This window comes from Aptenodytes forsteri, unplaced genomic scaffold (genome assembly GCF_000699145.1).
Source record: "Aptenodytes forsteri isolate BGI_AS27 unplaced genomic scaffold, ASM69914v1 Scaffold13, whole genome shotgun sequence".
Classification (NCBI taxonomy): domain Eukaryota; kingdom Metazoa; phylum Chordata; class Aves; order Sphenisciformes; family Spheniscidae; genus Aptenodytes; species Aptenodytes forsteri.
In genome coordinates this window covers 1323596-1349408 of record NW_008794543.1, presented here as the reverse complement: position 1 = coordinate 1349408, position 25813 = coordinate 1323596, and the positions used below count along the sequence as shown (strand labels likewise).

General features: G+C 40.7%; 2 protein-coding genes across 2 annotated transcripts; one reads left to right on the top strand and one right to left on the bottom strand.

The window, feature by feature from the left end:
* The first annotated feature begins 335 nt into the window (after positions 1–335).
* On the top strand, positions 336–16359 carry TMEM192 (transmembrane protein 192). The gene is made up of 6 exons (XM_009272355.2): positions 336–341; positions 958–1104; positions 5244–5508; positions 7616–7750; positions 12224–12326; positions 14686–16359. The coding sequence occupies exons 1-6, from the start codon at positions 336–338 to the stop codon at positions 14807–14809; spliced, it is 780 nt and encodes a 259-aa protein (XP_009270630.1). The 3' UTR covers positions 14810–16359.
* Positions 16360–24683: 8324 nt separating this feature from the next.
* On the bottom strand, positions 24684–25356 carry APELA (apelin receptor early endogenous ligand). Its single transcript, XM_009272354.2, has 2 exons — positions 25278–25356; positions 24684–24772 (listed from the first exon to the last, which is right to left on the bottom strand). The coding sequence occupies exons 1-2, from the start codon at positions 25351–25353 to the stop codon at positions 24684–24686; spliced, it is 165 nt and encodes a 54-aa protein (XP_009270629.1). The 5' UTR covers positions 25354–25356.
* Positions 25357–25813: the final 457 nt, after the last annotated feature.

Below are 25813 nucleotides of genomic sequence, written 5' to 3'. Positions count from 1 at the left end.
AGCAAGTCATAGCATTGGACATAACAGGATGCTAAGAGGGAAACTTGAGCAGTTTGAGCATTCATAGTGACTGTGTACGTTCAGCTTAAGATGTATTGAATGACTGTGTCCTGGCCTTGAAGGAGCAGAGATGTATAGCACTGGGGCAAGTTCCTTGTCCACAAGGGAAGGTTTTTCCCTCAGCCCATACTTAGTTTTACCTTTTACTTAAAAAACCCAAAACTTAAAAAAAAACCAAAAAAACCCCAAACAACCGAAAAGGTACTTCTGCAAACTTACATAGCCAAAACATCTGAGCTGAATGTGAAGTCAGAGCCCCAATACTTGGTGCCAACATGACAGTAAGGGCTGCATGCTCTCTAGCAAAAGCAGAGAATGTCTTGCCCAGCACTTGGTAGCATCTTCTTCCTTCTGTGAACTGCTGCTTCTTTCTTGCTTGGGTTCAGTTTGAACTACTGCTGCAGGCGTTTTGATGTGTCAGCAGCGTCAGTGGCTGAATCACTGGAAACTGTTACTGCAGTACACTGCAGTGTCTTTGTTATTGCCTTTAAACGTAGTTGGATGGAAGTAAGAATAACAAGGAATTTTGCAGTACCTGTATAAAGTATGTGAGAGAGACTTTAATTGTCACTTTTTCCACCTTTTCCTGTAAACTTACCAATACTTCTGGCCTCTCTCGGGAGTGATGCTCAAATACTCGTAATACATTTTAAAGACTAAAGTTCCTGAAGACTCAATGCGATGCTGGGAGGTAGATCAGTGTCGGATTCCTCAAGGACTGAGTTCTTGTATAAAGATGTGATGAGAGTTTACCTAGAATTTAAGAGCTTGTCTCAAGATACTAACCTAGCTTTTTTTCCCCCAAAGCTTAATTTGCTAACAGGAAATTGCTAAAACTTTGTACTTTACTTTTAGGGCTTACATGTTATTACTCTTTGCCCTCCCCTTCTGTTCCAGGGTTCCTTGGAAATAACACAAAGTTTGGAAGATGATCCTCTACTGGACGCACCGCTTATTTCGTCTCATACATTGCATTCCCAACTGAGGCCAAGATTTCATGCTATCCCAGCAGTTCTCCTTGCCAATTTTCTATTGCTAATACATGTAAGTTTAAGAAGCATGATTTCCATATAAAAATTTGCTGTTTTTATTCTGAATTCTTATGGGTCACATAGACAGAATTCTCCTGAGACTTGCATGCACTGTTCTTCCAAACCAGTGAAGTCTTACTTGACAATTAATTTTGATAATGTAGATGCTACATGATACTTGCTGCGTTCTCATTCTGATTGTTGGTTGGTGCTAACATGCTGACACATCTTGTTAGGAAGAAAAGCCTTTTAAGTAGTAGTTCTTCTATTCTGTTGGAAATGTACTTTTAAAATAATATTACTGCTGTAGAAGTGCTTAGACTAGTTACAGAGGGCTAAGATAATTTTGATGTCATGCCTTCTGGAGGCTGAACTTAATTTCACAGGGAAGACTTAAGGTATTTCTTACAGTAACTAAACAAAGTTGAACTTGCTCCAGGGGTTTCGCATGGTAGCAGATGAAGAGATAAAGGAATCCAGATGTTACTTTCTGCTCTGACTGACTTCTGGGGGTTAAGGATGAAAAGCACAGATAAAGGACACATCTTGTACCTAACAGTATGAAGGCCTTTTTGAGGCTGGTAGACAGAAGTAGAGAGACTCCTGCCTAGTAGTGAGTTTATCCTTGATAAGCTGAAGTGGCTTGTTGCTTGTGAGCATGTGGAAACTAAACATGACGAAGGAAGGGTGAAGAGCTCTGATCCTAAGATCTAACTAAAATGGTACTTGCATGGTGCTTAGGGATGTGGTGTAGTGGTGGACTTGGTAGTGTTAGGTAAATAGTTGGACTCGATGATCTTACGGGTCTTTTCCAACCTAAATGTTTCTATGATTCTATAATGACACTAAGGCTGACCTGAAGATAGTATGTGTATAAAGCCAGAGAGTGCACAAGACATGTATGTATGTGTTGCTAGCTATTTTAGAGCTTCATTTGATCTCTAACAAAAAATGCTGTACCCAGTGCTCTGCAAGATATACTCTCTGCCAGAACTTTAAAAGCACATACCAGCATCTAAGGTGTCTGTTTGGGCAGCTGCATAGAGCTTTTCAAACAATATGCCCTGGCCTTCTAATTTTAGAAGTAAATGTTTTGTGGGCCTCTTAGTAATATCAAGAAATATCCCTCTGTCTGTCAGGTAGACCTAGGAAAGGCTTCTGCTGTTCTGCTGAATAAACTACCAAAATTCCCAATGGAAACTGCATATCCAGCCTTATTCCCTTCTATTACCAGAAACACACTGGTGCTGTCCCATTAGGATGGCTCTTGAAGTCTGTGTTACAAAGGTAGATGCTGCTGTTGGTAGTAGAGCAGTAAATGTTTTTCCACCTAGCCTTGGCCTTACTATCTACTACCATAACTGATGCAGCCAAATGTCAATCACCCAGATTCTAGGAAACTGCTGCCTCTTCTGTCCCTATCACTTCCCCTCTCCTGCAAATGGAGAGAAGTATGGGGAGGTGAAGAGAGAACTGCTGAGGCCTCTGTCAACACACACTTTTCCAGGTAAAGTCTTGCTGCTGTTGCTGAACCTGCTGCAGTGGCCGGTTGGTCCTTGGAGCAAAATGGAGAAGTATCCTTTTCTGCTGGTGAAATACAGCATTATAATTGCCACATGAAATGGTGCTGTCTCTCTTGCTGAAAAGATGGATGGGGAAAACAAGCATACTGGATTTCCTTCCCCTCTGCTTCTGCAAATGTGCACAAACCTTGTGGAACATGGAGACACCAGGTTAGCTTCTGATGCACAGCCTGCCAAAGGGGCAAGTATCCTGGAGAAGTTAAGCCATCACAGTATCATGTGGTAGAGTTGTAGTGCATCTCTAAAGTAACTTGTGTGTAACTTGGAGTATTTCTTCTCCACCCTCCTGTGCCAGAAAATGGGGTTAGGCAGCAAATAGCTGCTTCAGTGCAGCTGCCTGGTTACTTACAATTACGGAGTGTGTGGGTAGGATATGCTGGAGTGTGGTGGTGCTGGGTTTTTGAGTGGCTTTCCTTTTGCCAAGCCTTGCTTTTCTGCAGGCTTCTGGCTCCTATCAGGAGACTCTGGAGAGCAGTGTAAAGTGTACAGGCTAGAAATAATTTCTTTATATTAACCCTGTATTTCGTTAATCCCTTCTGTGTATGCAAAACTGAACTTAAATACTACTCCAAGAATAACTTTTTGTATATAAATCCCCTGTACTGGGGTGAAGCATCTGTTGTTGGACTACCCTAAAATGTAAGCAAAACATCTTTAATAAATACCACCCTTAACGCTAGCTACCTGTTTCCTCTTGTATACACTGCTGTAGTAGATTAGTAGAACTCCAATGTTAGGCCATTCCTGCTTGCATCAGGTTAATATAGCCATTTTCTGTACTGAAATACATTCCTAACACCTGAAGGGAGTAGAACTAGACCATACTGTTTTAAAATGGCAAACCAAACAGTTAAAGGACCAAATAAAATACGGGTTAGCTGGATTATTCTTAGCTTTGTAAGAAAAGGAGGTGGTAAAATAGTAGATTAAACAAATGTTTGTTGATAACCCTCCCTCTTATTTCCCTCTTAGTTCACTTCTTAATCTAGCTACTTAACCCATCTCAAGATAATTTGGGATTTAATTTGCATTTGAAGTAATGGTCTTATGTCTAATATAGAACACACATTCTTTTCTTTTTTTTTTTCCTCCCACCTTCTACCCTGTCTGTCCTCTAATGTCCCTTTTAGGTATTCATGATTGTGTGAAAGTTATTCTCCCTTCTTTTTCCCTCCAGTTACCTAACTCTGTTCACAACCAGAGCAAGCTAAAGGCAGTTTGTATCAAGAGTAATTAAGTGGTTCTGAAAGGTTAATTTCTGAAGAAGGTTGCTTGATAAGTGACAAAAATATGAAAAATAAGTTCAAGCGGGCAGTGGGCTCTTGGATGTCAATAGAATTAAGTATGGAAACAAAGCTAGCAAATGAAAATCAGACACTCCTCCATCTTCAGTTCTGATGTGTTTCTATCAGTTATGAGATGCAGAACACTGGATACTTTTTTTTAAGCTAAGTATATTAGTGGTATTAGACTTTTGCAGACTTGAGGCAATTTTTTTTTGTTGTTGTATATATAGAAGGTCTCAATCTACTTCTGTATTGGTGGGAGTTGTTTTTGTTTTCAGTTCTGTTTTAAAATATTCCTATTCTGTAGAATGAACCAGGATGAGGAAGTACCGTGTTTTCTTGTTCACTGAATGAAAACAGAGTATTTTCTGTGACAAACATTCTATAAAGGTTAAAAAAAAGCCCTGTGTGTATACATACACCCCAGATAATGTGCACCGAAGACTCTGCCTTCTAGTTGGCCAAAAGATTGCTGAGGCTCACTGATGATGAAAATTTGGAGAAAAATCTAGAAGACGGGAAAAGTTATGGCATAATGGCACTAGTCTGAAAGGACAAGTGTATATACAATCTGACTGATTATAGTCTGGTCATTCTGACGTGAGTTCTGAGCAAAATGGAAAAATCTGATAGTAAATATACTATAGAATGATTACCAACTAGCAAAGATGCCTACCCAGTGTTAATAACTTGCAAGTTATATGATGATGTTTCACTTTTTTCTAACGTCATAATCTGGAGATTATTTTAATGGATATAGTAAAGGGTTGATTTTTCACTTATGAAATGTCAATTTAAAGAAACATAGACTACCAATAAGATATGAGGCTGTCCTGCAGAGCAGTACAAGTGTAATAGAATGAGTCTAAAAAGATGTGATTATTTTTTTTTTGAGGGAGTATAAATCAAGTTCCCCTTAAAATAAATAGACATAGTAAAGAGGGTCCAGAAATAAGATAAATTCACTACGAAGGGGAGACTTGGAACAGTGAAATTGATTTAGAGGAAATTCTGGGGAGAGTGGTAATTCTCAGGTCTGGTCAGCTGGAGACTGGTTGCCCTCCTGGAAGGCAATCTTACTAGTTAGCAATTTCAGTCATCAGCATGTTCCCAGAATGACATGTAGTGGTTGTAGTAAGTGTCTGATGTGTTACATCTTATCTCAACTCTTATAACATCAGTTCAGAAAGTAATGCATAATTAATAAATTACATAAGTCTGTCTTTTTTTAATTGTTAAATGTTGACTTTAAGAGTTTTCTTCTCTCTTCCTTTCTCTTCCAGGTTGCTTTTGTTGTTCTAGCATTTTTAGCAGCTATGTTTTGTTCGTACCCCAATCCAAATCAGGATAAGTGCCCTGGAAACTATACTCACCCACTTAAAGTACAGACTGTCATAATCATTGCAAAAGTAATTCTGTGGATTCTCCATATTGTTTTTGAACGATACATCCAGCACCACCACAGTAAAGTCAGAAGCAGAGGTTATTTCTCAATATACCGATCAACAAGACATCTAAAAAGGCTTCCACTGCTGATACACTCTACAGGTGAAGTGAACGTGTTTTCCTGTTTTTTCTTCTAAAGCTTTAACTATGATGCAATAAGACTGAACAGTTTTCATAATATGTAATCTACATTTATATATACTTTTAAAAACCTGACTGAGCATTTATAAATGCTATTTATTTTAGTCAGATGGACCTCCTGATTGACCTTTCTGGCCTGCCAGATACCTGTTGTAAAGAACTTTTTGTAGTGGAAAAACTCCCACAATTGTGAAGTTGAGTAAGACATCTAGTCATTCACACCTAGTCTTCAGTCATAAAATGTTCAGCCAGCAAGGTCTGTGTTTGGCTGCTAGTGATCTTGATTTGTATACTCATTTGTCTAGTTGGAAGGACTAGCAGTCTTGCCACATATCCAAGAAATGTGCTACTCTCTTCTTTTCAAGCTTAGCAATTAAAGTAGAAACAAATTAATTGCCTGTTGCTCAACAGCTGTCTGTCTGAAATCAGTAAAATAAGCAATTTTCTCATCTCCGGTGGGGCTATGTGTAACATTCAGCTCTACTTCTGACTGCCTTTTTCTACTTTCTATGGGAAAAAAGGTGGTGTATGGGAGTGGTTTAACTTTATAGATTCTAAGTTACATCACTGGCCAGTGAAGCTGAAAGAAGTGTTGGTACAATTAGCTGGTGTAGCTTTTCTAACAGAAACTACTTCAACAAATCTAAAATCCTTTTAACTTGAGGGATTTTTCACACGGAAATAGCAGGGAAAAGGGAACAGTGATGGCCTTTACAGTATTTTTGCCTCTTACAATCCCACCTTCCTTCTGTAAATCTTCTGAATAACTGGAGTAGAAATTTTTTCACCAGAATTGGTAAGTTTGATGGTCCTGCTTTATATAAAACACTAGCTTGCTTTCCACTCAGTCACTAAAAGAGCTAGTCAACTTGAATGTGCAAAACTTCAGGCTCTGGCCACTAGATAGAGCTCTGAAGATGAAGATGTGTTTGGAGTGCAGTGACATAATCAGGCTACAGCAGGCTTAAGGATGTTTCAAAAGAGTAAAAGGACTTTCTGCCTATTGCAATGTAATCTGGAATACTTAGCCCTGTCTTCAGTCTTAGATGAAGCCTACTTCTCCCCTACCAGACAAACTTTGGGCATGTGTAAATGTTCAGGTGCAATCAGTTGTGCTGTGGACTCTTGATGTAAACAGTCTGTAGTTCAGAAGGTGGTTAGCTCCGTTACTGCAAACTCCCTGCCATGCTAATCACTGCTGATGACACTTCCATCCTGGCAGTTCAGTTGCCTAACTGAATGATAGTTATGAAAGTTAACTAGTATGAAAGTATAACTGATAGTATGAAAGATAACTACAGTCCCCTAGCTACATTAATGGTCTTAATACACATAGTGCTTTATCCAGACACTGGTTATAGCATTTCTACAGGAAAGAAAAAGAACATTTCACGCTCTGTATCAGAGGAGGAGAGGGTGTGTAAAGAATTAAGAATGCTTGTTAGGTTTGTAATTCAACACTTGCTCTCCTTGAGTAATTGTGCTCATTTCAGTTAAACTTTCAGTAACTTGCAAGTATTAAAATAGCCAGGCAACTGGAAGCCTATGCAAGTATCTCCCTGTGAAAGGAAGGTGTTTGGGTTTTTTGCTCTGTTAGCCTCATTTAAATACACTCAAATCCACCACTTGAAGGAAAACACCCTCTCACTTTGAATTGATTGATGTGACCTCTTAGGAATTGGAAGAAATGAATCGTCTCCAAGCAGTTTTGGGGATGGACAGCAGCAACTAGACTAGAAACTGTTTAAGCCCGCACATGTATATTGGGTATTTCTAGTGCATTTCTTCCACTCTTGTTTTTTTAAGTCAGAAAAATCTGTAAGAAAACTCATAATTCTCTACCATTACAGCCAAATGCTGAAATGAAACCTCATTCTGCTGCCAGCAGTTGTAAGCTTGTATCACCTGTTTTAAGGAAATTAGCCAAAGAGGCAAGTATGGTATGAAATGGAAAAGCATTACTGAAATGTTGCAGCCTAATGCAGATACTGGGGATGAGAGAATACTAAGTTATTTTCAAGAGCTAATGACACTGTTACACCTGTAAAATATAACATCTGTTTTCTAGGTAATGCAGCCCTGCTTTTGATTCTGTCAATGCAGCATTCCTTTCCTGATCGCAGTAAAGTATACCTGTATCTTATCCTGGGAGTCCTGGGCCTGGAGCTGATTAGCTCCCTGACATGCCTAGTGATTTACACAGGTGAGAGGCAATTTTTGTCGTCTTGAGTGAGACTTGTTATAGCTACTACTCAACTGTTTTGTTTGCCCTCACAGTAGCTCACTTAGTGTAACTTAAGACATTTAACTGCAACTATAAATACAGAATGATTCTGTGCTTGTGGAAGGAGAACTAAGGCAATTCCAAAATAAATGGGAAGGTTATCAGGCTTGATTTGGTCTCCAAGTGCTGCTAAATGAAAGCTCCATGTTACCTCAAAGCTGTTGATCCAGTGAAGTGATGATAAATGTGTAATTGTTGCAAAAGTGTCCTGTGAACAGGCTTGTCTGTTTAGCAGAGCGTTCTCAAATGCGTGCACCACAGGCTGTGAAGCAGTAAGAGCTAGCTGGCTTTATCAGGACTGCTTCTGGGATTTACATGTGGGACTTGCATAGTTGACAGTGTGATGTGCTTTACTCTCCACACTCTTTCACTTTCCCTGGTCCCACCCCAAAAGCTTCAGTTCCTCTTTGTCACTAAAATGGAAGATTCCCTCTAATGAATGCTAAAAAAAAAAAAAATTGTGGCTTTTGGAATCTGTGCCAATACAAAAATAAGATACTGCATCATAAAACTGTGAGGCATTGCTTTGTACTGTCACTGTTGGCTTGTAAGGTTATCTGCTTTTTGGTGTAACTTATCAAGACTTGATAAACCTCTTTCCATTAAACTATTGCAGGAGTACCTAAAATGTTGATTAATAAATGCTTGAACCAAATCGTTTTCTCTAATCTCATCTTAAACTATTTGGGTTTATGGCTTGCATTAACTCAAATGAAAATAACTGGTTTGGAAAAAAAACACTGAAAAGGTACAAGACACTAAAAAATGTAATTATTTTTGTTGTCTGAAGAAAACTAGAGATGTTTACTGTGAAGTCCACGTCTGTTTAAATGACATGTAGTTCCTGCTCTTGAGTTAGATAAATAGTTTATACTCCTGCTTCTGAGATGCTGCTTTCTCATTATTTACAGCTACAAACAAGGAGATGACACCTTAGCTAAGTAGCCTCAGTAGCACTGGTTTCTCTGGGAGGAAAAAAAAACCAAAACCAATGGGCAAAACTTACAGTTTGCTCCTGACTTCTAATCAAACAGAAGAAAGGTCGGTGGAAATGCCTCCTTCAGGACTGCATGAAGCTTAAAACTTAAAAGTAAAAGCCATTTCTGTGGTGGTCAATATTTGTATTAATCTGACTACTTTTATGATTTGTAATTAGTAATTAATCTAGGATGTCTTTTCTTTTGGAGAAGAAAACTTTGGTATGTTCTTAGTAATGTACTGACACACACTGAAATACTGCCAAGAGCTTGGTCATCTAGGAAACAAAATCTATTCTTGACTCTCTAGCAACAACACTGAAATAAGGTCCCAGCTCTAAACTATGTCCTCCTCTTACAGCATTCAGGCCTCTGCAGAGTCGTAGGCTTGTCAGGCTTTCCCCTGAATGGACCAGCATGGTCCTAACAATCCTCTGGAGGAATAAAGGCAATGATGAGGGAACACAGGCATGGCAATCCTAGAGAACTATTCCAAGAATGCTGGAGATCATCCCTTCTTTGCATACGCATTCTTACTTTCCTGGGAAACTCAGGAAACAAGAGATAAATTGCAAAACTTTAATAGTACATCTGGAATTCCACTGAAATGTTATTTCTTACCCTGAGGCCTCTTGGAGCTCAAAGAGCTACACTGTGTGTCTCTTACCTTGGCAGAAAAGTATAAGCAACTGCAAGAAAGTTGACCTTCACAGTAGTAAGGTCAGAGCCTGGACTTCCATAACGGCTCTCAAACTACTTTTCTGTTTATTGTCACCAAAAGGGTCTTGTTTCCTAGCTTGTACTGTGCCAGTTCCTGTGCCTACCAAATCCATTAACCAACTTATACTAAGAGGTTGTGGGGTGCAATGTTTTCCTTTCCAGCTGAAGGAGGCTTGAAGAAAGGTCCAGTGAGTGCTGGAACCAAGGTGAAAGAGGGACAGAGCTGCATTGCTAGGAAGGAGTAAGGCAGTCTCTTTTGGCAACAGCTACCTTATTTCCTCAGCAGCCCCAAAACAACAGTCTAAGCTTCATTCTCTAAAGCTTGGTGTGCAAAACTAGGGTTAATTTTTATGTAACTTAACACTTGCCTCAAGATGGGGAAGACCTCCCATCACCCTAGGTTGCCTTTTCCAGTGGGTAGTGTAACTTGTTTTCTTGTTTTCCATCCCAATACCTGTTGAGGTAAGCTAAGACTGCCTGCATGTCTCTTGTGTGTAGTGGTGTTTTTTTTGTTTTTTTTAACATTTTAAGCATCAAACTAAAGCTCTATTGAAGCAAAACAAATGTATTTGGCCAGTTTTGAAAACAGCCTGAGAATCTGTAGTAATAGTGACACTCAGATAATTTTTCTTTCTCTCAAACAGCACAGACTATGTGACTGGAAGCATGAAGCTTTTTTAGTAGGATAATTTTAAGGGAAGCCCTCTGCTCAGGGTTAAAGTGCCCCTCTCAAAGGCAAGCACTTAGCAAATACCACTTACTGCTAAGATAGTATCAGCTAATGTAGCTGAGCACCAATGGGGAGATTAAGGTCACTTTACACTAGAAACTCATGATCAACCCCTTTCTTGTGTTAGTATATTACTCCTAAATTTTGGAGGGAAGGTAGCACTAGTTCATACATTTTCTCCACCGTGGAATAATTATTTCTTAACTACTAGAATGAGGTATAAATGCTTATCTGTAGAAGGTTCATGTACCTGACTTGTTTTCCTTTAAATATTACTGCCTCACAAATGGAATACCTGATTGTAATTCTAGATATTTCTTCTTGCTTGTTGGAGCTATTTTATGAATTATATGATGCACAATGTCCTGTGAAGTACTACTGTCTGTCTTAAAACTCCATTCAGCAGTGTATGTGTATATATATACATATATATGTATATACAGCTGTAGGATGCAGAGGCAGGGATTTGGAAATCTGCAGGGAATTGCTGTGATTGACCTATAACAGACTTGACATACATAAATCGTTCAAGTGAGGTAAACGTGCATGGAATGAAGTATGATACAGCTCTAAATGTCAGCTTACTATTGTAAGTTTGTTATTGATAGGATAGGGAGTCAAGCTTTAAAAGGTTTACTAAATATATGTATTTAATGACTTTCTTACATACTTCTAATATCACTTGAATAAAAGACTAACATTCCCACAAACAACACATGTTGGGAATTCCACATCCATTCCTTCATGGCTTTATTTGTAGAGGAATACCATCATAGAAATAACTAACCTTTGAGCCTAACTTACAGTTAACCTCTGGAGGGTCTTAGCATTGCTTTAGCAGGGTGACCTGTAATAAACCCCATCATATTATTGACTTGTAAGAACAGTCTTTCTCTGCTGCAGTAGTGTGGATTTCTCACGGAGCTGGACTGTGATGGTTTTAGTGGCATTAGAGGTATTGCTTCACAAGCAGCCCTAACTGCATACTCCAGATCTCTTGGTACATTCCCTTAATCAGGATCTGACATTGAATGGCTTCAAATATTTTCAGCTTCCTTCCAGAAATAATGCAGAGCGTGCCTACAGCTTTTCCCACCCCCACCCATCCCCATTCCATATCTGTTAAATTTAATCTTAAACTTTATTCACAGGTGCCCGGGACTGACTTCTGGTTTTGATAGCCTATGCTGCAAGGTTCACAATGTGAAGCTGATCAGAGCCGCTCTGGTTTGAATACTTAATGGCTTTCTGTAGCAAGTCTGCCCTAGTTTTAGAGCAGACAGACAAGCTGCTGCTTCATTGCAGGTAGTCTAGTTAAAAAAATAGTTATCAAAGAGCTTAAATTAGAAGTTCTGACCTAGATACTAGTATTAAAACTTTTTACAGCTTTTTTTATGGCATGTTGCTTAATTTATAGCCGGAATTTGGAGACTGAATCTCAGTACCCTCTCAAAGACAACTAAGGTTCCACCCGCTCTTAGGTGACAGACTAAGCTTTGAAGATGTTAAGCAGTATGTTCAAGCTTCCCCATTTAGGTCTTCACTTCACTGTGGTCTTTTAAGCAGCAGGGCTGAAAAAAAAAAACCAAAACAAACTGCTAACATAATCAAAGCCATTCCAGAAATGAGCAGAGATAGATTCTGCTTTTTCTTTCCTTCCTCCCCACTCCCCAGATTCCCTTATTATCTTTCCATCTCCTATCCTACGGCAGTCTTACAATCATCTGTTACAGATTTTTTTTTTGTTTTACCTTGAGCCTGGTGAGAAATGAGCAGAGATAGATTCTGCTTTTTCTTTCCTTCCTCCCCACTCCCCAGATTCCCTTATTATCTTTCCATCTCCTATCCTACGGCAGTCTTACAATCATCTGTTACAGATTTTTTTTTTGTTTTACCTTTGGAGCCTGGTGATAATGCTTTTCTTTTTTGGTTGCTTTCCAACTAATTTATAAAACTTTGTTGCAGTGAAAATAAGCAACTTCAATCGTGCGAAGCCAAGACCTGACATAATTGAAGAAGAAAAGATGTATGCCTACCCTAGTCACATTACCTCAGAAATTGGATTCAGGTAAGATTTTTCTGTATTAATCTTGTGCTGTGTTCAGCCACGGTATATAGGTAACACTAATTGCATTACGTTCTGTAGACTTACTTATAATCTTAAAGCTGTCAACCAAAGCGGAGGTGGGAACAATAGTTTTGAAAGAAACTATATGCTTAAGGCTGCTATTTTACATGCACAGATGATGAGTAGCATAATCTTGTACTTTCTATGTAGTAATGGCAATTTGTTATGATACAGAAATCCTCAAACATGAGGACAGAAATGATGTGACCATTTATGGCTGGTTGCACGAATCTTAATGTGCTATAAATAACTGTGCTTAATCTGTGTTAGTTGACTTTATATGGGAGTTCGAGGGGAGATACTGGTGTCTTACACTGTTAGTTTAAGTATGTCTACAGAAGCCTAGGTTCTTCAACCAGCTTCAGGCAAGGAAATATATTGTGGGCAGTTGATAGATGAAGAAGAAAACTTTGCAGCTTTGTTCTGTGCCCGCAGTTGGACATGAGATTCTAGCAAGGGATTTGGAATATATTTCCAGTTTGGGAAGGAACTTTAAGGGTGGGTGGGGCACTTAAGAGGTAAGGAGGATCTCAGTGAGACAGAGAAGCTATCCAACATTAATGTCACAAGCACTGAGACTTACTGCTTGTTTGTCCTTTGTGTACCTTCTGACTGCTTGAACATCTTCCAGTTGCTGAAATAAATCTGGTATGACTTAACAAAAACGAATCATCAAAACTAACATGGGTTTCCGTATAAGAATTTATTTAGAAGTTTTCTAATACAGTATGACTTGCTTCTGTATGTGTGCCTTAGTAAAAAGTTGAAGTGCAGAGATGACTAATACTTCAGCACTTCCTCTGATGTCACAAATGCAGCATGCACATGCTTTTATGGAACTTGGAAGTAGATGTCCAGGATACAGGAAAGATTTAGAGTTGTCTTGAATTTTGATACAATGTCTGACTTCCATCTTGATATAAACACCATGGTGAATGCATGGTGGACCTCATTCATTTCTCATTCAGGTTCTCCCCTGAGAAATTCTCAAATACCCAGAGAACGAGTCTGTAACAATGACCAGCTGAGGAAAAGACTGATTATTTTTGATTAAAGAGTGCAAACTTCCTGTGAGAACTGATTGCAAAACAGTTACTTTAATTCAGCTCTACACAACTCTGACTCTCTTCCCCTTGAGAGTTAAGGTCTATTGAAAAGTGAATCCTGTCAGCCCTTCAGTTGACCCTGGTTATAAGAATGTTTTTTGAATATTATGACGTCCACAACCTAAGCTACTGATCAGGACCTCTTCTGATGCTTTAAGTTGGTAGCACAGACTACTGGTTAAGGTTGCAAGCTTTCTGTCTATAAAACCTGTTTTCTTTATTTTTTCCAGCTTAATGACAGTAGGTTTTTAATTGGACCTAAGCTTTTTTCCACTCTAGCTATGCTCCTCAGCACTTCCTAAGAACTATGAAAAGGGCAGTGTTCCTCCCCAAAATGCTGTAAGGCTGAGGAAGAACTTTCTAAGCTCCAAGTTGCTCATGTGTGTACTAAGAGGGCAGATTCCCAAGTCAGCTAGGAAGAAATAATGTGTAAGGGAAGACTGGAATATGCTCAGGCATTGGTACTTGTTCTTAAAAGTTCCTAATTATAGATTTGACAAAATTCTGTACTTTTACAGATTTTTCTCAATTAACTTGGCTTTACTTAATGTTGCAGTGTTACTATCCTTGTTAATGAAGGCTGTCTGAAAGCTGGAGATATTTGAAGTGGGAGGTTAGCTGTATGTGAGGTAGATCTGAAATAGCACAACTGGTTGGTACTGACACTGTTACGGTATTGTGACAGATAATATCACTGTATATAGTAGTATATCATGTATGCTACTGCAGGTTAATCAAGAAATTTTTGTCTTAAACAGCTTATCCCCACAGCTGAATAAAAATACCATGCCTGCTTAAAATAAGCTTCTTAATGTATTTAGAAAAGGTGCCATGGATTTCTTAGCACAATTCTAGTATGTTGTCTGGCTCACTAACTTCAAGTTTGTTAAACAGTAAGAATCCTCATACTACTACAACTTTTCTGTAACTGTCTAGCAGGAAATATGTAACTCAATTATGTATACATGGCATGAAGTTTAGCCAAACTTTTTTCTCTTCCTGCCTTCTCATGCAAAATGGAAGTTAAACATAAAGGTGTTGTAGATTGTCTCCTCCCTCAAAAGTTAGCTGAGATCAACAAAAGTAAAACTGAAGGAAGCAACTTGTTTAAAAATTTGTTAACTAGCTCTGACGTTTTGTATGTTAGAAAGCTGCTGACACTTATTGAATCCCATATTCACTTTTATTTCAAGGGAAAATTCAAGTTTAGAAGAGATAGTTGAGAAGCAAGGAGATGTAATAGAATATCTTCAGCGACACAATGCACTGCTCAGCAAGAGACTATTGGCACTAACATCTCAGCAAGTCAAAACTTAACAGCATTTGGAAAACTGCTGCTGGAGCTCTTGGAGGGAACATGAAGTAATGTAATATCTAGACTGATTTGTACACATGACTCTTCAGTCATCTTTCACATTTTGAAGTAGAAGTTAAGCTGGAAGGATGAGCTCTGCATACACTATAAACCTATTACAAGTGGACACTCTGGCTCTCTTCAAATCCTCAGTTCTGAAAAAAGTTCTGGAGCTTTGACGGATTTTTAATTCCTAATAGGTTAAAGTTGGACCTGAGGTAATTGTTTAACTTTGTTCAGTTGTTGCTATTATTTTGTACTGCTGTAACCTTTAAGCTGCAAACTACCAAAGTATTTTATATTTCTAGAATACAATTTTTTTCTCTAGAAAAATCTGACTTTGCAAAGGATACCTTTTCAGTTTGTAGTGCTGAAGCTGAGACTAGACGTGTTCTGTCACTGAGTCCCATTACTTCCAGTGTTAGAAGTGGTGTACTTCAATAATCCTATACAAAGTAGATACTTGCTTTCTAGATCAGTCTCCCTTTCTCCTTTGTCAAGAAAAGGAATGAAACTGTTGCCTGTGCCAGTGGGGAAATTTGGCATCCAATTTAGGATTTGAAAAAAGAGTGGGTGCCCTAGAATGGCAAATCTCACGTGTAAGTGTGTGGTACAATGTCATGATAAGCAATTTGAGCAGTTGTTCAGAATTCTGGCTTTAAAACCTGTAAGAGGGATCTTCAGGGCTGATGACTTTCCTGTTTCTAGGAGGCTGTGTCAGCTAATAATCAAGATTCCTACTCTGCTGGCTGAACTAATGTAATACAAAAATACTTGAGTAAGCTTTTTCACTGACCTAGTAACTAACTTGTGTTGAATGGGTTTAAAGATCCTGTTAAAGATGCATCAGTTACACGCATCCTTGCTCTTTACCTTGACTCTTCAAAAAACGTCGGCATCTTGATTCAAAAGCTAAAATGGTGTATGTGGAGAGGTGAAAAGCAGCAGAAGACAGAAAGGTCTTCTAGAAGTTGGAGAAACAAGAATTTTTGGTTCTAGTTCATGGATTTATTGGGAAGGCTGGTAAAATAACCATACTGTTCTGGGTACTACTTTGTCTACCAGTGTAGACCAAGAATTATTTTAGAAGCCAATACCTCTGTGGGGAGACAGGGTAATCACTAGTCAAAACTGGGAAGAAGGCTCTCATGAGGAGTGGTCTTGTAGTTGAATATAAGAAAAACAAAAGAAAACTAATCCGTCCTACTTTGGTCCTAGGGCACAACTTTAGAAATAATTAAACTGTTTAGCGTGCAACAAACATGGGGGTTGTCTCATTTAAAGGAAAATAATAAATATTGGAGGTTTTGCTGCTATCCAATGCTAAACTGGTCTCCCTAACTGTTTCTTGAAAATGCAGCCAGGATTTTATAGTATACATGTGAGGAATACAAATGTCTTTGGTTTTAGAACTCAGGTTTTGATGTGATTGTGTATATCAATTTATATAATTTCTATGAAAAGCAGTGAAATGTGACTGTGAAGTTCATGCACAATAAATGCAACTAAGGAAGAGTGTGAATTCTGTCATTTCTAAGCTCATGTAGAGCTGCTGAAGACTGTTCCAACAGGCAATCTGTGCAGATTTTCTGTTATACTGAAGTTCTTGCAGCACAGTTTTGGTGCTTAAAACTAGCCAAAAACTGTTGTGGTAAGGATAGCTGTGCACTCATTTTGAAGCTTTTAGTTTTTCCATCATGCTTTAGGCTTTCTCTGCTACTCCTGTTTCTCTCCAACATAAAGATATAGGGTGCATAGTGTAGCAGAACAACTTTACTGTGTTTTGAAGGCATTGCTCATACCTTCCTCTTCTCCTTCATGACTGCTTAAGGTAAAACCTGGATTAACCAGCAGTATTGCTTGTTAATGGAATGGAACATGGCAGCTGGAAAGCAATGCGCAGGTTGCCATGTGTGAACATGCACATCTCCTGCCCTTTGTAATTCAGAGCTCTTCATAAGTACGCAAATGATTAACAACTTGCAACAGCCACCCCCCAGTTTTATATCTTTATCATAACCCTGCTGTATCTGGTTTTCTTAGTATCTGTAGGCTTCTGGGGAAAAAAAAAAAAGGCTTTTCACACTTGTACACTAGCCCCAAATAGGAGCCTGCCCTCTTTACTACTCATCCCGAACACTTTCTAAGGGCTGCAAAGGATTGTCGAGCAGGAGCGGCCGGAGCAGGCCAAGGACCGCACGCACTGTAAGTGTCAGCCCGAAGCCCCTTTGCACCAGACCGCACAAGACCAGCCTTTGCCCCGCTCTGAGGCAGACGCGTGCCCCGGCCCGCCGGCTCCCAGCGGCGCCGCAGGGGAGACGACGTAGCTCCCTGCCCGGGCTCAAGGTGCTCTGTGACGCTATGCACTCGTTGCGACGTCACTGCGTGGCATGCTGGGTGTTGTAGGCCGGCTCGGCGGTGGGGACCCGCCTGCGCCCGGCAGCTGCCTCGGCGCGCTTCCCCCGACCGGCAGAAAGTCTCGCCGGCGCTGCCTGGCGCCGTGCGGCCCTTCCCGTGACCGAGCTCGTCCGCCCGCGGCGGAGCTGACCAGGGAGGCGTGATGCGCAAGCCGGTGCTTAAAATGCAATGTAAAAGAGGCAAATGACTTGTGCAAGCGAGGGAAAGTGCAGACGTGGCCTCGCTGCATCTGACACGCCACAGCTTTGGAATCAGTCCTGGTTTTTCTGTTTATGCTGCATCTTGCTTATCTTAACCTTACCCTCTGCCAGCGTAAGGTTCGGTGCTGGGCATCGTGGCGGCTAATGCTGTCCGATCAGCTTTGGAGCAACTCTTGGTCAATCACCGACAACGTAGCCTGGGTAACTGCCCCTGCAGCCCACAGCGTCAGCGCCTGATCGCAGGCCGGACCTTCGCTGTCCGAAGTAAAATCCATAGTGTTCTGCACACTCAGTAAGCAGTAAAGCATTAGGAACAAGTTGCAGTAAAAAAAGTACCGCCTTGTGAACGCAGTGGTTTGCACGTGCTCTGCTGCGAAGAGGCACTTTGCTAACCACCAACACAGCCCTTCTCGGGCATGGTGCGGCAAACTTGCAGGTAGGTTGTGAATAGCTGCAGGTAGCTGTGAATCTCAACAGCTGAAGAAATTAGTGATGATCTTTATTTAACTACAGCTGCTGAAATGTGTAAACGGTTGCAGGTCCAAGGTCTTAACTTGGTAAGATCTAGTGGATTGCAACTGGGGCAGCAAGAAGATAATGAAAAAGAAGGAATGTTTCCTAATATATGTTGCAATTGTACAGTTAAAAAAAAATCATGTATCCTATTTTTATTTTGTTTTTTATTATAATTTGGTTTGTACCCCAATAGTTTTTTTGTTTCTGTAGAAAAATAATGTATATGTTTTTCAGGTTTGGGAGAACAAGTATTTCAGACCACCTAAAAACCAAAAGATTCAAGGTTCACACTGTGGGTTTTTTTTTTAATAATTTCTAGATGAAATGCTGAAATGTGCTAAATATTTTGTACACATTAAAGAAAAGACATTGTGATGATCTCTTGCAAATGCACATCATATATAAGGGAAAAACTCTCAGTTGATATTTGTCTTCCACTGTGAGCTATTCAGAAACAGGAATTCTGTATAAACACTTCAGTATTTCACCTCACAATGGAAATCAGTGATTGCAAAAGATTTTAACGGGATTTTCATTTTTTTTAAGGTTCTACACGAATATGCAGTTAAGCAGGCTTGCCCCACTGAAGGTCACTCTTAATCTAAAAAAGAAAGCACCAAAGACCAAAGGCAGGTGGACAGACAACAATCTAACCTTGAGGTAACTCAAGAGATGAGAAAAAGCGTCCTCAGCGTTGGAATGAGTTAGGCTTTTAGGTGTTCTTGTTAACTAAAGACATAGGTCGCGCTGTTTGTGCTCTTGGAGTGTTTCCCACTTTGCACAAATATTTTGCAGTTTTATCACTAGCAAGAAAGATAAAGGCCATCAACAGTAGTGAGAGATCAGTATGCTAATTGCACTTGTCTGATGATAGTCAAACATTTGAAACTTATTTACCATGCTAATGCTTCTCCTGATGGATGCTGATAGGAATCTTATGTGACCCTTAGCAAAATTTGGCTTTGTGTGTGCAGACACTGAGATATTTATAGCATATGTATTTGGCGTAAGGGAAATATTTCCAGTCTTTATTCTTCTATAATTTCCTTTTTTCCATACTGGAAAGGGAAGAGGTGAATTGTTTATTATCCTTTGGGAACGCACTAATCTGCTGTTTCTCACCGCAGCCTTACATTTACCTCTATTTCCTGTTGACCTGCTGTTACACCATTTCGTATTTCACTCTAAAATAGCCAATATAGTTTAAAAGATTTAATGAAACTGACTTTCAAATAAAATTTAAAATTTTCCTATGTAAGTCTACAAGACAAGGAGTTAATTCTAAGTTTCAGAAACTTGCATGTTGTCTTTCAGAGTTTGAGGTCTGAATTTACCTTTGGATCAAGTCCTTTGTTAGATTGCATCCATGCAAATGTCAATTCTGACTTTCAACACACAGCGATTTGTATTTGTACAAACGTCCTTTAAGCGTACACTCACACATGCACAGGGAGAGTTCAGTCAGTTCAGCTGGCGTAGCACTGCGTCCAAATGCTTCATGTTTATATATGTAATCACACCATTATAATGCAAAATGGTTTTTACCAGATGAAGCTTACGTTGTGCAAATCGAATGAAAACGGGGAATTTCAACAAAGTCAAAGGCAAGTCCAGCTCAGCTGAAAACAAGGTCTCTTGAAGCCCTGCTCCCACTGAAGTTAAATGTCAACGTAGTGTTGTGCTGTCCTAGCATCACTAGGCTCTCTAATTCGACTGTGCAAGACATCTAGCTCTTAGAAATTTATAGTACCCAACCTTTAATGGGAGAAGTTACTGCACATTTTAGCTTCTGCTACACTTCAGACTACTTCTGAACTTGTTTTTTGACCCTAAATAAGGAAAGACTGTTTTCTTTAATCTGTGAGAGCATTCAGATTTCATGACCTACCACTCTGAGATAATTTAAAATCTTGCTTATCCTGGGCACGAAGACAATGCATAGTCTGGGTTCTGCTGTAATCCTGTCAAGGTATCATGATGTCATGTTAGAGCATGCTGTGTACACCAACCAGTAGTTTTAAACTAAGTTCTTTCTATATGGCTTTTATCAGAATTTCATATTTGTAGAAAGATAGAAAATGTAAGGAAATGTTTACATGAATAACTACTATTTATTTGTGTCAGAAATTGAGTAAGTTTTACACAGTGATCTCATGTGAATCCACAGGGAAACGAGACAAATTCTCCATTTTCTTTAGATTCATTGCCTTTGACAGCTGAAGAATATAAATTTTGAAAAGTGTACAAAGTTTATGTAAAATGAGACATTGTTATTTGAAGTGCATACTATCTTTTTACAAAATATACAATCAACCAGCTAGTTTATAAACATATCTATCAAAGATCACAATCAATGCCTTTTTAAAGAAGATTTTATGGTATCAGTGTGTCTAAAAAGAACAGACATTTACAGTAATTTTTGTAGACTGACAACGGGCTTCCTAGGCACTTTGGTACTTGTTTTATTCATTTTGTACACCTCTAAGGGAACATGCATATATAGCTCTCCGATAGATACATTATGTTTTTCTTACAATTTTATCAAAGTTAATTGAATACTTGTGGCTAGATAAAATATCCAGTGCCACACCAAATCCATATACTCATTTATGAGACATAACTGTTAAATAGTTACTCGTCACCTTTCTTGCTTTCCCATACTCTTTGTCTGTACTTCTTAACAGAGATAGCCTTGGATACATGTGAAAAATAAGTCAAATAAATAATTAAAAAAATAAAATTAGTGGTAGTATGCCTCTAATTTTGGAAAACTGCTTTTTTCAAAACTTCAAAGGTTTGCCGCAGGGCTGTTTGTTGGTATAGGCAAGTATGACCATCTTTTTATGGCTGATGATTCTCCAAAGCTCCAGAATAGGGTGTGATGTCAAATTTTAATTGTTTTCTTGATCGCTGTTCTTTTACTTATTAGAAACGATGTGTTGCAGGACAGAATTCTAATACTGGATTTAAATTGTGACACTGCTAATCTTCCGTCATCTTTACGCAATTTACAAAAAATGTTGACATTTCAAGACTAGTGCAGTGACTTAAAAATCTGGGTATGACTTATTTTCAGGTTTGTTTTAGTTCTGCTAATGAAAAGGCTCCCGTGTTTTGCTTTATATGTGGGTTTGTAATTTCTGCCGATATAAAAAGGAGATGTGAAGCATATATTTTTTAAAGACAAAAAGTAAGATAAGGGATCAATGTATTCTTGACCTCCAGTGCTGAAAAGAACAGCCTGTTTTCTGTTTGAAGTTCTCATTCATTGTAGTGGCATGTTCCAAATATCCCATTCATTTAAATTACAGGAATAGAGTACTACGCAACACTGGGGTTGACCAAACAAAGGTTTCTTTTCAATGGTCTATTTTTATGCTCTATTTACAATACTGCAGCAGGAAGACTACTATTAAGCAAATAGTTCTACCGTACTGAATTTTCAAGTATGTTTTAGCTGTCTGGTTTGGCAGCCCAGTTTAAGAAAACAAATCATAGGCTTTGCAGTAACAGCTCATCAGACAGGAGGATGGGCTTGACCTTAAGGCCTGACTTGAGAGATCTGAGTTATCAGTTTTGCGTGACCCTTGGCTAATCTCTTATCTCTGTGTGCTGCAATTCTCTATCTATAGAATGAGGGATAATACTCCCTTTGCTTTCTTATATTGTAAACTCTTACTATGCTTACTATACATGAAGCCAGTAGGACCACCAGTGTGGTGCTGACTTTAGTACTGTTACAGTAATACATTCTACGTTATTATTAAGGTAATTCCATAAAGATGTAACATTAGGTGTTAAAACATAAATGTATATATTATTAATATATAAAAGTATAAACAAAAAACGGACTTTCACAGTTCTGTGCCGGAGTCTGACATTATTTCACCCTAAATACTGCCCTGCGCACAGCCTGAATTGAGTATTTAACAGCACGTCCAATTTCTCTCCGTCTGAATAGTACAGACCATTAAGAGTCCCCTTGGACAGATCCTTCCTAATGCCACTGGAAATCCATTTCAGGTACCTGATGTTTGATTTGGTCTTTAACTTTCACTGGTCATTATGACCCATCACCACCCTCGTTTCTTCCCTCCGCTTCCAAAAACAAAGCCAGGGACCTTTGTTCCAGGTCTTGCAGAATGTGACAGGCAGGACTGCTGAAGATGGGACTGTGGTGGCTCTGTCAGGTCAGCTGTTGTCGATCTGGACTTCTAACTTCTCCATCGGTTTAATTGTTGCTCCTTTAAAACACTGGAAAGCCCATTATGAAATTACTGTGAAAAAAAGGAGAGAAATAGCCATTAATGAGAGATTTAATAAACTGTCTCATACAAAAGAGAATATATTATTTATGAAATACATGGTTGAAATTTGGGATAATGTTTCTTAATTTGGAAATTTCAGCTAAAAAGGTTAAGAAAAAACAATCAAAAAGCCAAAAGCAAGAAGGCCTCTAATAAAAGGGTATTTTCCACTTCTTTTTGTCCCATGTTTTGCCTACGTAACTGGTGAAAAATCAAGTTCAATCCCCTCGTCATTTTAAATGTTGTTGTGAAAAAGAATGCTGCTATGTTCATCCCAGTTTCCAACCACCTGTTGAAATTCAGGCTTAAGGGTCCATCCTGTTTGCATCTGCAAATAGCTTTATCCATATGTACAACTCCATTGAGATCAGTAAGATTACTCACATGAGTCAAGTTACCCAGGCATGTAAATATTTGCTGAATTAGGACTAAAACTAGAAGGGAATGTAAACGTAGATGGTAAATTCTACTTAAGATAAAGGAGCTGAGCACCCACAATGATGACTCGAGTTGGTTCAGGTGCCTGTCACCCCTTACTCCCCAGTCAAGTTTTACGGATTTCTAAACAGCTTTATGAAGCAGAATTATCTGTAGCTAAATGTCTAGAAAATATATTATGAATTAATAAGTACACTGTTTTGCTTCGTCATTGACTCATTACAAGAAATCGGCTCCCCACATAAAAGGAAATAACACTGAAAATAGCTTTTGTCTTGATATTCTGTAGGGCAAATAATTCCAGTGTAAGTACACATGTATTGTGCAGTCTCAAGCAAAATGCATTACGTACTGTTTCGGAGCATGTTGGAGAAAGTGTAGATGCTTTTTGCACAGACAATCTCCAGATTATGGATGCTGAACTGGAGGAAAGGGGGTTAAATTTACTTTTCTTAGGAACTGAAGCAAGCTATTCAGAAGTGATTCAAGAAGTCTCTGGACCTAAATTCCACTGTCCCTGTCATTCAGTCTCTGCATGCTCAGTGAATTGATCTGATTGCTTATCTTTTTAGGTTTATGCTTAAACTGATGAGGGAATCTCATTTAATCTGCCTCTTATTGAAATGAACGCAGCGAGGAGACATGGCATTCAGTAGTAAAGCATCCTCCTGGCACGTCCCTCTTTGTACTTGCAGCTCAATTCTGCCACTCAGTATGCAGCCTGCCTGAGGTTAAACTTAAAATACGGTAATCTTTTTTCAGCCTCGCAAACTTGCCAGTTCACCATCTCATATGCACATTCCACATGTTTATAGGCCAGTACTGTAGAGTGGAACGGTACCTTTTTGCGTGGCTGTTTTGGGAGTGGTGTAGGCTCTCTTCACCAAGGCAGTTTATGCATTGACAAGATTCTTGGTATAGGGTTGTTAAAAGTTTGACTCTCGCCTCCTTTTCACTGTTAACCGCTGAGTAAATCGGAACACCTTGGGTCCACAGAGTGCAGGTCCTGCCATCATTTATTTATGATGCTGTCACACCTGGGGCTACAACATTATTTTAATATACAATGAGTTTAGAAGATGTGAAACTACTGACTGCATGTTTTATTCATCCTTAAAGTGCAAGAGCGCCTTGGTTTCCTTTTGATGCCTACCCTATTTGCATATGCTACCTGCGTGCTTCTGCAGTCACTTAGTATTTGAATGTATATGCCCCATCAGCTATAAAGCATTAATGCTTTGCACTTGTATAGCCTTTCATCCAAGGAGCTCAAAGTCTTTTGCTGACAACGATTAAGAATTACAGTCCCCTTTGAAGTGGGTAAATGCTACTACCTTCATGTTACTGACAGGCAGAGCGAGGTGACTTTGCCCCGCATCCAGCACGACAGAAGCGTCGGTGCTGGAAGTCCCGGAGCATCCTCTCCAGCTGCCGCCCTGTGCCGCCTTTACGCTCCTTACGCTGCTCGCCCCGCAGCTTTGCCAATACTCTTAAACGTTAGTAGGGCAGTAGTTCGTCCTATTTAGCAGACCCAGGAGTTTCCCACTCTGCCTCAGCGAAGGCATTTGCGCGGGGAGCGGTGGCCTGCGTGGGGATAACGCGGAGGCGGCGGCAAGCGATACCGCGCCCCGTGCGAAGCTGGGCGCCCGCCGGGGGGCTCGGGGAGAAGCGACCGCCCCGCGTCCCACCGTGCGCCTGTCCAAAGCCCTGTTCTCGGAACAAACCAGCGGAGACCAGATGAAGTCACACCTGTGGTTTGGCTCGCTTCGTCAGATGCCTCTCAAACCGCTCCGAAACGCAGGTGTAAATTGGGAAACGTGCTTGCTGCGGAGAGCGCGCCCAGCTGCAACCCGCACAGCGCCTCTGGAGAAACCTCGCAGGGAGGCGAGGGTAATTACGCCCTCCTGGCGTTATTACCCGACACGCGCGAATTACCTCGCCCACGCTCGCCCGGGGGCTCAGGGGAAGGGCACCCTGGAGTGGAGCGGCATGCAGCGCCGGTGGGAGCAGCCGTGCCGGTGGAGCTTCCTGCGCAGGGCCAGGTTGGCTGCGGAGAGAGAGAGAGGGAGGCAGGGCGTGAGGGCAGGCCGCCGGCGATGTGCCCCGGCAGTGGCGGCGCGGGGTCGAGGGGTCCTGCTCTTCCCGGGACGGGGCGGCCCCGGCGCCGGCCCCGGCGCTCCCCGGGGACTACCGGTGTCCTCCGCCGCTCCTCCCGTGCCGGCTGTGCTTCCCCGGGAGCAGGCTTGCAACAGCTGCCTACCTTGAGTCCCAAGTTACTCCAGCCCCCCTAAAGTTGCCAGACCCCTGAGATACCTGATGCGTCATCTCACGCTGCCGCTGTAAGTAGAGACGAAGCGCACGTATCCAGGCTGCAAAAGCCCTTCGTACAACGCCTGGCAGCGGGAGCCGGGCAGCTACAAACTCGTCCCGGAGGGCAGAAACCGCGTGTTGGATGCTGCTAGAGACACACGCGGGAGGTGCCCCCGGCAGGCACGAACCCCCGCGCCCCGCCCCCCCCCCGGCAGAGGCGGTCACGCAGAGGCATCGCTTACCTGGCCTCTGCCCGCCGGCAGGCAGGAGGCTCGCCAGCAGAAAAAACACGATACAAAGGAGCAGTTGGAGTCTCATGTCTGCGGTCAGCGCAGAGGCGCGCTCTGAGGGTGCGTGTAGGCGAAGAAACGTATAGAACAGCGGCCCGCGTGGCTGTAAGAGACCGGCAGCCCCCCCTGCCTGGCTCACATGCCGGTGGCAAGCTGGGGAGCCAGCCGCCAGCGGCGTTTTCCAGCAAGGTCAATGATCAGGCAGGGCAAGGTTCCTGGTTTGCACTGCGGTCAGTGCCTCCCTCTTCCCTTCTCCCTTTCCTCTTTTTTTTTTTTTTTTTTGTCACTCCCCCTTATTTTCCATAAGCAAACAATGCAGGAAAGAAAAGTCCGTGTAAGCAGTAGCTTCTGTCAATGCGTTAGGGGCAAGGAGCCTCCTGAACAATGCAGCGCCTTCGCTTTAAATTCAACCCAGGCAGGAAAAAATATGTAAAACAAGCCCCGATGTTCCCTCCCCCATTTGCAACTGTTTAAACTTTGCATTGCCC

What these genes read in the sequence shown, in the direction of transcription:
- TMEM192 (XM_009272355.2), top strand. An exon ending in ATTTTCTATTGCTAATACAT is followed by an intron (nt 1,105 to 5,243) that starts GTAAGTTTAAGA and finishes TTTCTCTTCCAG; the next exon opens with GTTGCTTTTGTTGTTCTAGC. An exon ending in ATGCCTAGTGATTTACACAG is followed by an intron (nt 7,751 to 12,223) that starts GTGAGAGGCAAT and finishes ACTTTGTTGCAG; the next exon opens with TGAAAATAAGCAACTTCAAT.
- APELA (XM_009272354.2), bottom strand. Translation starts at nt 25,353, where the DNA reads ATGAGACTCCAACTGCTCCTTTGTATCGTGTTTTTTCTGCTGGCGAGC. An exon ending in TGCCGGCGGGCAGAGGCCAG is followed by an intron (nt 24,773 to 25,277) that starts GTAAGCGATGCC and finishes CTCTCTCCGCAG; the next exon opens with CCAACCTGGCCCTGCGCAGG.